Below are 12,133 nucleotides of genomic sequence, written 5' to 3'. Positions count from 1 at the left end.
AGCACTTTAAAGCTGCGATTTGATGTAAAAGTGACAAATTAACAGAAATCTCTTTCTTAAATTTTTTCTAACAGTTTTTTTTTTTTTTTTTTTTAGGGAAAATGAAGATCTTTGTATTATTTTTTTTAAATCAGCGTCATCACCTTGTAACACCTTGTTTACAGGTTTTATGTAACAGGAAACTGCATTTAAGTGAAGGAATCCACACACTGAAGTATCTATTTCTCTTTTTTCTCTCTTCTTTCTGTTTCTTTTTCTTTTTCTTTGTGATTTCTTATCCAACCTGCTCAGAAAGAACTGCTTATTAAAGGTGTAATGAAGGCATAACCGGGATATGATGTTATTAAACTCACTGAGCAGATGTTTTACTGCATCTCATTCAGCTGTAAATACACTTGGATTATACATTAACATTGTACATATTTTACTTTTTTGATGTTCGACTAATAAAAACACTCCTCTAATAGTATTTATTGTTCCTTTTGTCCTTTTGTGCTGCAGATAACAGATTATTATTGGCTACTTGTGTCCCAAAATCTTTTGAAAACACCTTTTATTGTTGTAAATAATCATTATTTAACATGGTTACTGAATACATATATTGCTGTTTTTAATTATTTGAAATCAATTTTTTTAATATATTTAGTAAATAAATCATGATGTGGGCTTATTAGGAGCACATATGGGCTTAAATGGAGTCACAGTACCAATTAAACCCACTTTATTCATCAAATATCTTTATTTTATATTCCAAAATCTACATGAACTAATGAATACATTTTACAATGAGAGATAAATGTTGCTTTATAAGAAATGATCTCCCTTATAAATCATGTCAGTATCCATAACAACACGTCTGGGCTTAGATCTTAGGAAGGAAGGAAAATAGGAGGTAAGGAAGGAAGGAAGAAAGGAAAGAAAGAAAGAAGGAAGAATGGAAGGAAAGAAGGAAGTGAGGAAGGAAGGAAGGAAAGACACACGGAAGGAAAATAGGAAGGAGGAAAGAAGGTAAGAAGGAAGGAAGGACAGATGGAGGGAACATTTACCCTAACAGCTGAAAACATTGGTTAGAAATTAGAAAATCCATCAAATGTAATAAGTTACATTACTTTGATGAAGTAATTGAAATAGTTACATTACTTATTACATTTTAAATAGAGCAACTAGTAATCTGTAACCTATTACGTTTCCATAGCGACCTTAACAACCCTGTTTTATGTGTGTTATCATGTTATATTTGACAGCTGGTTAGACATTAGACACAGCTTTCCATGACGTCAGATTCTAAACTTTTATTTTGACACGCGTATATTTGTTTGTAACGTTCCATTTTCTTGGTCGTCTTATTTTGGAAGACGTGGGCCGGAAATACGTCACGTCTCCGTCAGCTGGTAAAGGAGGAAGAGCTAGCCGCCCAAAGTCAAATAAAGACGTGAATAAGTTTAAAAACCCGTCATTTAACCCATTAAAACACGCAGTATGGACACGAACAGACCCGCACACACTGAAGGTGAGTCTCAGGCTTCTTTCTCTTCTTAATACGGAAGTTTAACTCTGAGTTTTTAAACATTTATGGCTCATTTTAGGCGCATAAATAAGTTAGCGCGCTGCAGGCTAATTAAACACGTTTCACACGTAGCTGCAGAAATAGAAACATTACACCTGTCTTTATAGGTTCATTACACTGTTATTAACTGCTTATTACTACTTTATTCACATGCATTATAAGCTATAGGAATTAAATGATTTTACAATAAGTTAAATTAGTATAACAAGTTGATATGCTGCCCAAAAACTGATAAATAAGTAAAAAAGAAGTGTTTATTCATCTTTTTACATCTGTATATAACTTTAATTCACTTTCTATATTCACATGTATTATAAGCTATATTAAATAAATGGTTTTCTAATAAGTTACATGAGTATAACTGTGTATAACTTACTAATTTACTACATTAAAGTTTATATTCTGCCCAAAACTGATAAATAAATAGGTAAATAAGTGTATATACAGGATAGGAATATTAAAAATCATCTTTATATAACTTTAATTCACTTTCAAATGTATAACACATAATAAAAAAGCCAAATATGTACTATAAATTCACCATTTTTTGTCTTAGAGGTGTAAAGTTAACACTTAAATTGGTGTAAAGATGAAATAATTGCTTCTATTTTTAAATATTTCTTTAAAAGCAAAAATGAAGGTTTAAAGTTAAATGGTTTCAGTTTGTAAAATGTGGATATTTGCTGGTTTTCTGCAGTAGAGTAATGTATATTTTGGGGGTTTAGGATGGTTGGGGGTGTTAAAGTAGAGCTGGACTCATTAAAAACTACTAAATGAATCATTAAATGCTTTTTTAAGAAGAAATATCTGATTTTTCTTTGGTTTCAGTTTCTTAAATGTGAATACTTCCTGGTTTCTTTAGTGTCTCATTACAGTGAATTCAACATCTTTAATTTTATTGCTGGTTAACAACATTACAAATACTAAACCACATATTATTATTAAAAGAGGAACTACTTTAACTTCTTGGTTTCTTTGGTCTCTTATGACATTAAATTAAATATGCTTTGGTTACAAGATGTTAGTCAAGATAAAATAAGACATTTAAAAGATGTCATCTTTGCTTTGCTTGTGGGAAGCAGTGATAGAGTGACATGTTTCACTATTTTATACACAAAAAACTAATTAGTTGCAGCTCTATTTAGAAGATAATTCAACATATAATTAAATTAATTGTTAGTTGCTGTAATAAAATGTTGTATTAACTCTTTTTAAAATATATTACAACACTGAATGTCTTGCCTTGCTTTAATCTTCTAAAGTTATAAATTGATTTCCCCCAAAAAAAGTGTTAAATTTCTCCACTCTCCCTGCTGTTAAATAGTTTTTAGGAGTAAATTTGAAAAGAGCTTCTTTAATTTGAAATGCTTGTAAACAGGAAGTTAACTACAAATGCTCAACCTGGAAGTTACAAAGAGCATTTATCTTTATTTTCTGACATTAAATAGACCAAACATCACAGTAAATTAATTGCTCATTGCAGTAATAAAGTGATATATAAACTCTCTTTTAATTTGAAATGCTTGTAAACAGGAAGTTAACTACCAATGCTCAACCTGGAAGTTATGAAGAGCATTTATCTTTATTTCCTGACATTAAATAGACCAAACTGTACATTGCAGTAATAAAGTGATATATAAACTCTTTCCTGACCCTTCATCTCTTACCTTTCCCTCCACAGCTGGAGACTCCACCGCGGCCGACGAGGAAGCCAAAAAAGCCGCAGCAGCCGCCGCCGCCAAGCTCGCCAACCGCCTCCCAGAGATCCGCCTGGTTGTCCTCGGCTGGCGTTGGCCCGGAAAGAGCCTGACAGGAAACACCATCATCGGCCGGGAGGAGTTCCGCCTTGAGCGAGCCGCCGAGTTCTGCGTTAAACGTCAGACGGAGGTGCTGGAGCGGCAGGTGACGGTGGTCGATACCCCCGGTTGGTTCTCCACCCAAGACACGCCTCCGTCCTACAAGCAGGAGCTGGTCAGAGGAGCCTCGCTGTGTCCTCCGGGTCCGCACGCCTTCCTCCTCGTCATCCCCGTCGGCATGTTCACCGAGGTGGACCGAGCCCGCATCGAGGAGCACGTGAGCCTGTTCGGGGAGCGGGTGTGGAGGCATACGATCGTGGTGTTCACGTGGGCGGAGGTGCTGAGGAACATTTCCATCGAGAGGTACATCCGCCGAGAGGGGAAGGATCTGAAGTGGGTGCTGGAGAAGTGCAAGAGGAGGTACTTCGTCATCAATAACTGCATATTCGGGGAGCATCCGCAGGTAGGACGCTTACTGGAGAAGGTGGAGAAGATGGTGGCGGAGGAAGGAGGGATTTATAACCCGGAGGAAGTGGAAGAGAAGAAAGAGGAAGAGAAGAAGGAAGAGGAGAGGAAGCCGCTGGATGAGAATCAGAATCCAGCCAGAGAGGGGAGAGAGCTCGGAGCGAGACCCAAACAGAACTCGGGGCTGAATCTGTCCAAAGCCATGGAGGTGGAGTCGCTTTCCAGTGAGTCATGCTTTTATTTTGACACTCACAACAAAACAGGAAGTTAGTGAGATTCTGTTTTTTAGTTTTTTCTTTTTATTATATTAGTTTGTAATCCACGCATTTACTCATTCCTTATAAACACACAGTGATGCTTTTATTTTGACGCTCACAAAAACAGGAAGTTACTGAGACTCTGTTTTTTAGTTTTTTCTTTTTATTATATTAGTTTGTAATCCACACATTTCCTCATACTTTACGACACAGGACACAAAAAAAAGAACCGCGCCCTAAAAAACTGAATTTCTGGTTTTTAACTTTTTAAAAACAAGCAGTCCACACATTTCCTCATTCCTTACAAACACACACACACACACACACACACACACACACACACACACACACACACACACACACACACACACACACACAGCTCTTCAATTATATACAATAAACCTAAATTAAGTCCAAAGACAAGATAAATCATCGTGTATCCGTTTCCTGTTATCCAATGACGACTTCCTGAGGGTGAAAAATAAGATATTTAATCAAATAAATAAATAAATAAATAAAAAGTTGGAGCAGTCAACTAAATACTTTTTGAAGAAGAAGAGCTTATAAACTTATAATAAGTACTTTTAATCTATATTATATCTGACTTGTTATAGAGTTGAATTGGATTTCAGAGTCTTGCTTTAATTTTGTGAAGTTATAAAATGATTGCCTCCCAAAAAAGTGCTTAATCTCTTCACTCTGCCTGCTGTAAAATAGTATTTAGGAGTGAATTTAACATGAGCTTCTTTAACTGTATTGTGTGTAAATAAGATATGAACCTTACTATAAACATTAAACCACATGTGATCATTAAAGGAGGAAGTTTCTTAACCTTCCTGGACATCAGAGGCCTGTACTACGAAGCTGGATTTTCTCTTATCGAGGTAACTTCAGGGTTAACTCTGGGTTTTCCGTACTACGAAGCTGGTTCACTTCTTACCGGGGTAAATCACCATGGTAACTTATGCTGAACGGCTAACCTGCTCCGGAGCAGGTTATGTTCTGGATAAGAGATCAACGAGTATAAAAGCACCACCTCCTGACCAATCAGTTCTCTTAGAAAATGACCTGCCCATTCTTAAAAGATCCTGTCAACATTGGTGCGCGGATCGCGAGAGGAGCGCTTAGGAGAGAAAGAGTTTTTAGTGATCGATGCAATTTTTTAATTGACCAAAATATATATTTAAAAAATAATCCTTGAGGCACGTGGGGGATATTATTCTGTATGTTATACAGTTGGTTTGACATCATTCACTCAAATGGTTGAAGCGCATAATAGGTTTGTATTTTGAATGTTGAATATTAAACTAACTTAATGTCTCTTATGAAAGGAAGGGCACTGAGGAAGCGCTCTGCCCCAAACGTCTGTGCCGTAATAAAGTGACATTGTGTGATCAGAGTGCTGTCCGTTTATATTGTCTGATAAATTAACCCTTTATAGGACACTCATTGAAAGGAAGGAAGGAAGGAAGGGAGGGAGGAAGGGAAGAAAGAAGGAAGGAAGAAGAAAGGGGGATGGAGGAAGGAAAGAAGGAAGGGAGGAGAGAAGGAGGGAGGGAGGAAGAACAGATGGAAGGAAGGAAGGAAGGGAGGGAGGGAGGAGAGAAGGAGGGAGGGAGGGAGGAAGAACAGATGGAAGGAAGGAAGGACGGACGGAGGAAGGAAAGAAGGAAGGGAGGAGAGAAGGAGGAAGGACGGATGGAAGGAAGAAAGGAAGAAAGGAAGGAAGGAAGGATGGAGGAAACAAGGAATGAGGGAGGGAGAAAGGAAAAGAGGAAGGGAAGAAAGAAGGAAGGAAGGATATTTTGGGATATTTACAGAAGTTACCAAATATAATTATTTGCCCAATAAAGGGTTAATATTGTATGATCTCGTGAATTTACACATTAACAGAGTCGGCAATTTCCTGCCAGCATTCCTTCCTGGCTTTTGCTGCATCAACAGAGTTGCTTTTGGCCTGGATGATGTGATTGAATTCTTTATATTTATGAAGAATAATTGTCTGCTCCTCCATGGTAAAGGGTTGGAGGGTTTGTCCATGTTTGTGATTGGTCAGACGCTGCAGACTCCTCCCCTTTATGTGAGCGCGCAGAGATCCAGATTGGAAAACCCTGGGTTCAATTACCGAGTTGATAACCAGCTTCGTAGTACCGCTTATCCTAGATTGTGAATGTCTGTGTAAGTCAACCCAGGTAACGGAGAGATATCCTGGGTATGTTAACCCTTTATAGGACACTCATTGAAAGGAAGGGAGGAAGGAAGGAAGGATGGAAGGAAAGAGGGAGGAATGAAAGGAAGGAAGGACGGAGGAAAGAAGGAAGGAAGGAAGGTAGGGGGCGTGAAAGAAAGAGAGAAGGAGGGAGGGAGGAAGGGAAGAAAGAAGGAATGAAGGAAGGAAGAAGAAAGGGGGATGGAGGAAGGAATGAAGGAAGGAAGAAGAAAGGGGGATGGAGGAAGGAAAGAAGGAAGGGAGGAGAGAAGGAGGGAGGGAGGAAAAACAGATGGAAGTAAGGAAAGGAAGGAAGGAAGGAAGGAAGGAAGGACGGAGGAAGGAAAGAAGGAAGGGAGGAGAGAAGGAGGGAGGGAGGAAGGACAGATGGAAGGAAGGATGGACGGAGGAAATAAGGAACGAGGGAGGGAGAAAGGAAAAGAGGAAGGGAAGAAAGAAGGCATGGAGGAAGGACGGAAGGAAGGAAAGAAGGAAGGAAGGATATTTTGGGATATTTACAGAAATTACCAAATATAATTATTTGCCCAATAAAGGGTTAATCCAGCTTGGTAGTACCGTTTATCGAATGTCAACCCAGGTAACGGAGAGATATCCTGGGTATGTTAATCCAGCTTGGTAGTACAGGCCTCTGATCTCTCCCTCGCTGGGTTTCCTGCTTCACTGTTTCAACAGAAAAATGAGTCACATTCAGGAAGTGAAGAAATAGTTGAATGTTTCCTTCATGTTATCAAGACCCAGTAACAGGCTGTTTGTTTATGTGTCCGTGTAGTTTAATTTAAATTTAAAGGGTTAAAATGTCCTCCTACTTCTTCTTGTTCTTGTTTCTGTTTCTTTCCTCCTTCCTTTCCTTCTCTCCTTCCTTTCCCCCTTCTCTCCTTCCTCCTTTCTCTCTTCCTCTCTCTCTCTCTTTCTCTCCTCCTTTCTCTCTCTCTTTCTCTCTCTTCCTTTCTCTTTCTCTCTCTCTCTCTCTCTCTCTCTCTCTCTCTCTCTCTCCTCTGTTCTCTCTCTCTCTCTCTCTCTCTCTCCTCTGTTCTCTCTCTCTCTCTCTCTCTCTCTCTCCTCTGTTCTCTCTCTCTCTCTCTCTCTCTCCTCTGTTCTCTCTCTCTCTCTCTCTCTCCTCTGTTCTCTCTCTCTCTCTCTCTCTCCTCTGTTCTCTCTCTCTCTCTCTCTCTCCTCTGTTCTCTCTCTCTCTCTCTCCTCTGTTCTCTCTCTCTCTCTCTTTTCTGTTCTCTCTCTCTCTCCTCTGTTCTCTCTCTCTCTCTCTGTTCTCTCTCTCTCTCCTCTGTTCTCTCTCTCTCTCTTTCTCTCCTCCTTTCTCTCTTTCTCTCCTCCTTTCTCTCTCTCTCTCTCTCTCTCTCTTCTCTCTCTCTCTCTCTCTCTCTCTCTTCCTCTCCTCCTTTCTCTCTCTCTTCCTCTCCTCCTTTCTCTCTCTTCCTCCTTTCTCTCTCTCTTCCTCTCCTCCTTTCTCTCTCTCTTCCTCTCCTCCTTTCTCTCTCTCCTCCGTTCTCTCTCTCTCTCTCTCCTCCGTTCTCTCTCTCTCTCTCTCCTCCGTTCTCTCTCTCTCTCTCTCCTCCGTTCTCTCTCTCTCTCTCTCCTCCGTTCTCTCTCTCTCTCTCTCTCCTCCGTTCTCTCTCTCTCTCTCTCCTCCGTTCTCTCTCTCTCTCTCTCTCCTCCGTTCTCTCTCTCTCTCTCTCTCCTCTGTTCTCTCTCTCTCTCTCTCCTCTGTTCTCTCTCTCTCTCTCTCCTCTGTTCTCTCTCTCTCTCTCTCCTCTGTTCTCTCTCTCTCTCTCTCCTCTGTTCTCTCTCTCTCTCTCTCCTCTGTTCTCTCTCTCTCTCTCTCCTCTGTTCTCTCTCTCTCTCTCTCCTCTGTTCTCTCTCTCTCTCTCTCCTCTGTTCTCTCTCTCTCTCTCTCCTCTGTTCTCTCTCTCTCTCTCTCCTCTGTTCTCTCTCTCTCTCTCCTCCGTTCTCTCTCTCTCTCTCCTCCGTTCTCTCTCTCTCTCCTCCGTTCTCTCTCTCTCTCCTCCGTTCTCTCTCTCCTCCTTTCTCTCTTTCTCTCTTTCTTTCTTTCTTTCTCTCCTCCTTTCTCTTTCTTTCTTTCCTCCTTTCTCTCTTTCTTTCTCTCCTCCTTTCTCTCTTTCTTTCTTTCTCTCCTCCTTTCTCTCTCTTTCTCTCCTTTCTCTCTCTTTCTTTCTCTCCTTTCTCTCTTTCTTCCTCTCTATCCTCCTTTCTCTCCTCTTTTCTCTCTTTCTCTCTTTCTCTCTTTCTCTCCTCTTTTCTCTCTTTCTCTCTCTCTTTCGTTCCCTTTCTTTCCTTGTTTCTTTCTTTTTCTAGGTGGATCAAATATATAATATTTATCATTCTTTTGTGGTTACACCATTTGATATTTTCAGGAGCATTCAGTCTTACTTTTGGTAAAAAAAATATATATATATTTTTGAATTGCTCATCTTATTTATTATTTATTAATGCATTTTTTATTCCAGATTAACGAGACTTTCGTGGCTGTTTGACTGTCGGAGCGTCACTGTGCTGATGGAGAAGCTGCTTTAATGACAAAAAGCAGAAGAAGAAGAAGAAGAAGAAGAGAAGAAGAGAAGAGGGTAATTAACTGAGATGTTACAGAACGGACAAATAAGTGTGATTCGTTTTATTTATTTTATTAAATGTTTCTGTGTGTTTTCAGTCGCTACGACGACACGAGGGGCCTTTTTTTCTTTTCTTTTATTTCTTCACGCTGTCCAAAGATTTATACCCCCCCCACCCCCCCCCCCCGTTTCTGTTTCTGTTTCTGTTTGTGAACATGTGACAATGTGATGAACTGCAGCTTTTTTTGTGGAGGTTTTTTTTGGGGGGGAAGATTGAGTGTTACGGTTTTTTATAATCCTGTTTTAAAAAAGGGAGGGAGGGGACGGGCATTTTTTTTTTTTTTTTAATTAAAAGAATTTCGCCTTTAACCTTCCTGTTGTCCTCCCGGGTCAAATTGACCCCGTCTCTTTTGACTGTTCCTTCCTTCCTTCCTTCCCTCTTTCTTTGCTCCCTCCTCCTTCCATACTTCTTTCCTCACTTCCTTCCTTCCTTCCTTCCTTTCTCCCTCCTTATTCATTTCCTTCCTTCCTTCCTCCCTCCCTCCTTCCATACTTCTTTCCTCACTTCCTTCCTCCCTCCTTCCATACTTCTTTCCTCACTTCCTTCCTTTCTCCCTTCCTCCTACCTCCTTATTCATTTCCTTCCTTCCTTCCTCCCTCCCTCCTTCCATACTTCTTTCCTCACTTCCTTCCTCCCTCCCTATTCATTTCCTTCATTCCTTCCTTCCTTCCTTCCTTGCTCCCTCCCTCCCTCCCTCCCTCCTTCCATACTTCTTTCTTCACTTCCTCCCTCCTTCCTCCCTCCCTCCTTCCATACTTCTTTCTTCACTTCCTTCCTTCCTCCCTCCATACTTCTTTCCTCACTTCCTTCCTTCCTCCCTCCTTCCATACTTCTTTCCTCACTTCCTTCCTCCCTCCATACTTCTTTCCTCACTTCCTTCCTCCCTCCCTCCCTCCTTCAATACTTCTTTCCTCACTTCTTCCTCCCTCCCTCCCTCCTTACTCCTTTCCTCCCTCCCTCCTTACTCCTTTCCTTTCCTTTCCTTCCTTCCTTCCTTCCTCCCTTACTCCTTCCTTCCTTCCTTCCTTGACTTGGAGGACAACAGGAGGGTTAAAAAGAAAGAAAGAAGCACACGCTGTTACATAACTCATCATTTTAAACCCAGCGTAGACACACTCCGGCACAACTGCACTAATGATAAAAAAAATAGTTCCTGTAATATTCTGTCAATGACTGTCGAGGGAGTTACTTTTCTTTTTTCTTTGCCCCTTATTTTTTGTGACCAAACTGTAAATGCTTTCCTGTTGATGATGCTCAGTTATAAAAAGCACTTGAGCGTCTATTGATTGATTGATTTGTTTTTTTTGGTTTAGCCTTTAGTAGTCGGCCATTTTTAAAGCAGGGATCAGATGTTAATGTTTCTATGTGGCGGAGGGATACGTTCAAGGCAAACGTCAAAGTGTGTTACTATTTCCATTAAATGTGCAAAAATAGTCTAGTTTAAACTTAGTCCTTGCTTCCTTCCCTTCCTTCCTTGACTCGAGGTGAACAGGAGGGTTAAAGGGGGTCCTGGTGTGGGTGTGCTGGTCGCTATGGTTCTGCCGTTGCTATAGTTACAGCTGTGAGTTCTGGTCCCAAAGCACAGGGAGGTGATCCTGACGAACAGGTGAAATCACAGCGTGTGCGTGTGTGTGTGTGTGTGTGTGTGTGTGTGTGTGTGTGTGTGTGTGTGTGTGTGTGTGTGTGTGTGTGTGTGTGTGTTCCTGGCAGCTAGCTAACAGCAGCTCATGAGAGGATGGATTTAAACGAGGCGCTGAATGAGATGAGTCTTAGATTTCAGGGCAGCAGAATCCAGAGAGGTCGACCTCGGCTCTGTTGGTGTTGGTAGTTGTTGTTCGCCCTTTTTAAAAAAACTACTCGCTTCTCTTTTCGACTGTCCCTCAACCAGAGTCATTTAACTGAATATGAACTCTGTACAGACGTGACTCACTGACACATTTCTCCTTTTTTTTTCCTTTTCATGAGTTTTTGTTTGTAGGAAGAAAAGAGGCAACCTGGGTGGAAAGTGGTGTCATGTTTTTTGGCCTCCAGACCGACTCTTGTTTCTTTGCTGTGTGAATGGAGATAGTGAACAGGAAGTAGAGCCTGTAGCTGTACTGCACTTAACAGAAGAGAGAGGAAAAAAATAAATAAAATAAATGTAATAAATCAAATTAGAATTAAATTAAAAATATAATAAATCAAATAAATTTTAATTTAAAAATAAATGTAACAAATCAAATTAGAAGTAAATTAAAAATAATAAATACATTAATTCAATAAAAATAATTTAATTAAAAAATTTAAAAAATCATCAAAAATAATATGTATTGATAATACCATAACAAAGCTGAAATAAATTAATTTTTAAAAATGCTGACAAATCAAATGAGGTAAAAAAAATATATAAAATATAACTTTAAAAAAGGAATACAAATTGACAGTACTTGAACAATATTTAATACAATAATAAAGCAAAAATAAATTAGATTTTTTTTATACCTCATGAATGTGCTGACAAATCAAATGACCATATAAAATTAATTTAAAAAATACTAACAACACTTATAAAACTAAAATAATATATGAATGTGCTGACAAATTAAATGAGGTACAATAAAAGAAATAAAATTAAAAAATAAATAAAAACTGACAATTGACATTTATTCATTGAAAAATAAATATTTATTTTATTTTTATTTTTTTTACATCAGAATGCTGAATATGCTTAGCTTTCGGTATTTGTTGTTTATTAGGATAATATAAATATAAATATAAATGTGTGTAGATTCGATAGGAAAGCATGAACTCTGAATTAAAGGGCAGATTCTTCACATTTAAAGGGCTCTTCTGTCTTCTGAGGACTTCAGGAGGATTAAATCAGATCTCAGGATATCGTTGTTGTTTCTCCCTTCAGATCGAGTCATGTGGTTTTCAAGTTTAGGGACAAAACATCCAGTGAAAAGGTTATGTGTGTGTGTGTGTGTGTGTGTGTGTGTGTGTGTGTGTGTGTGTGTGTGTGTGTGTGTGTGTGTGTGTCGTCTGTTTCACTTAAAAACAGCGTGTGAGCCTCTGCGGGCCTCGTCACGTATCCCTCCGCCTCCGTCAGCCTCTAGTGAGCTCTGCTAGGTCTAGTTCAAGTCGTTGGTGTAAATCTGGTGATTGACTGATTTTTAAAAATGACTGCCTTAAA

The 12,133-nt window shown here is 39.4% G+C and overlaps 1 protein-coding gene across 1 annotated transcript; it reads left to right on the top strand.

The window, feature by feature from the left end:
• Positions 1 to 1,399: 1,399 nt before the first annotated feature.
• LOC128382148 (GTPase IMAP family member 4) lies at positions 1,400 to 9,075 on the top strand. The gene is made up of 3 exons (XM_053342142.1): positions 1,400 to 1,510; positions 3,249 to 4,052; positions 8,799 to 9,075. Exons 1-3 carry the CDS (start codon positions 1,480 to 1,482, stop codon positions 8,801 to 8,803), a joined length of 840 nt encoding a protein of 279 aa, XP_053198117.1. The 5' UTR covers positions 1,400 to 1,479; the 3' UTR covers positions 8,804 to 9,075.
• The last annotated feature ends 3,058 nt before the right edge of the window (positions 9,076 to 12,133 follow it).

This window comes from Scomber japonicus, chromosome 21 (assembly GCF_027409825.1).
Source record: "Scomber japonicus isolate fScoJap1 chromosome 21, fScoJap1.pri, whole genome shotgun sequence".
Taxonomy (NCBI): Eukaryota; Metazoa; Chordata; class Actinopteri; order Scombriformes; family Scombridae; genus Scomber; species Scomber japonicus.
Note: the sequence above shows the minus strand (reverse complement) of the source record. Positions and strands in the feature narration are given on the sequence as shown.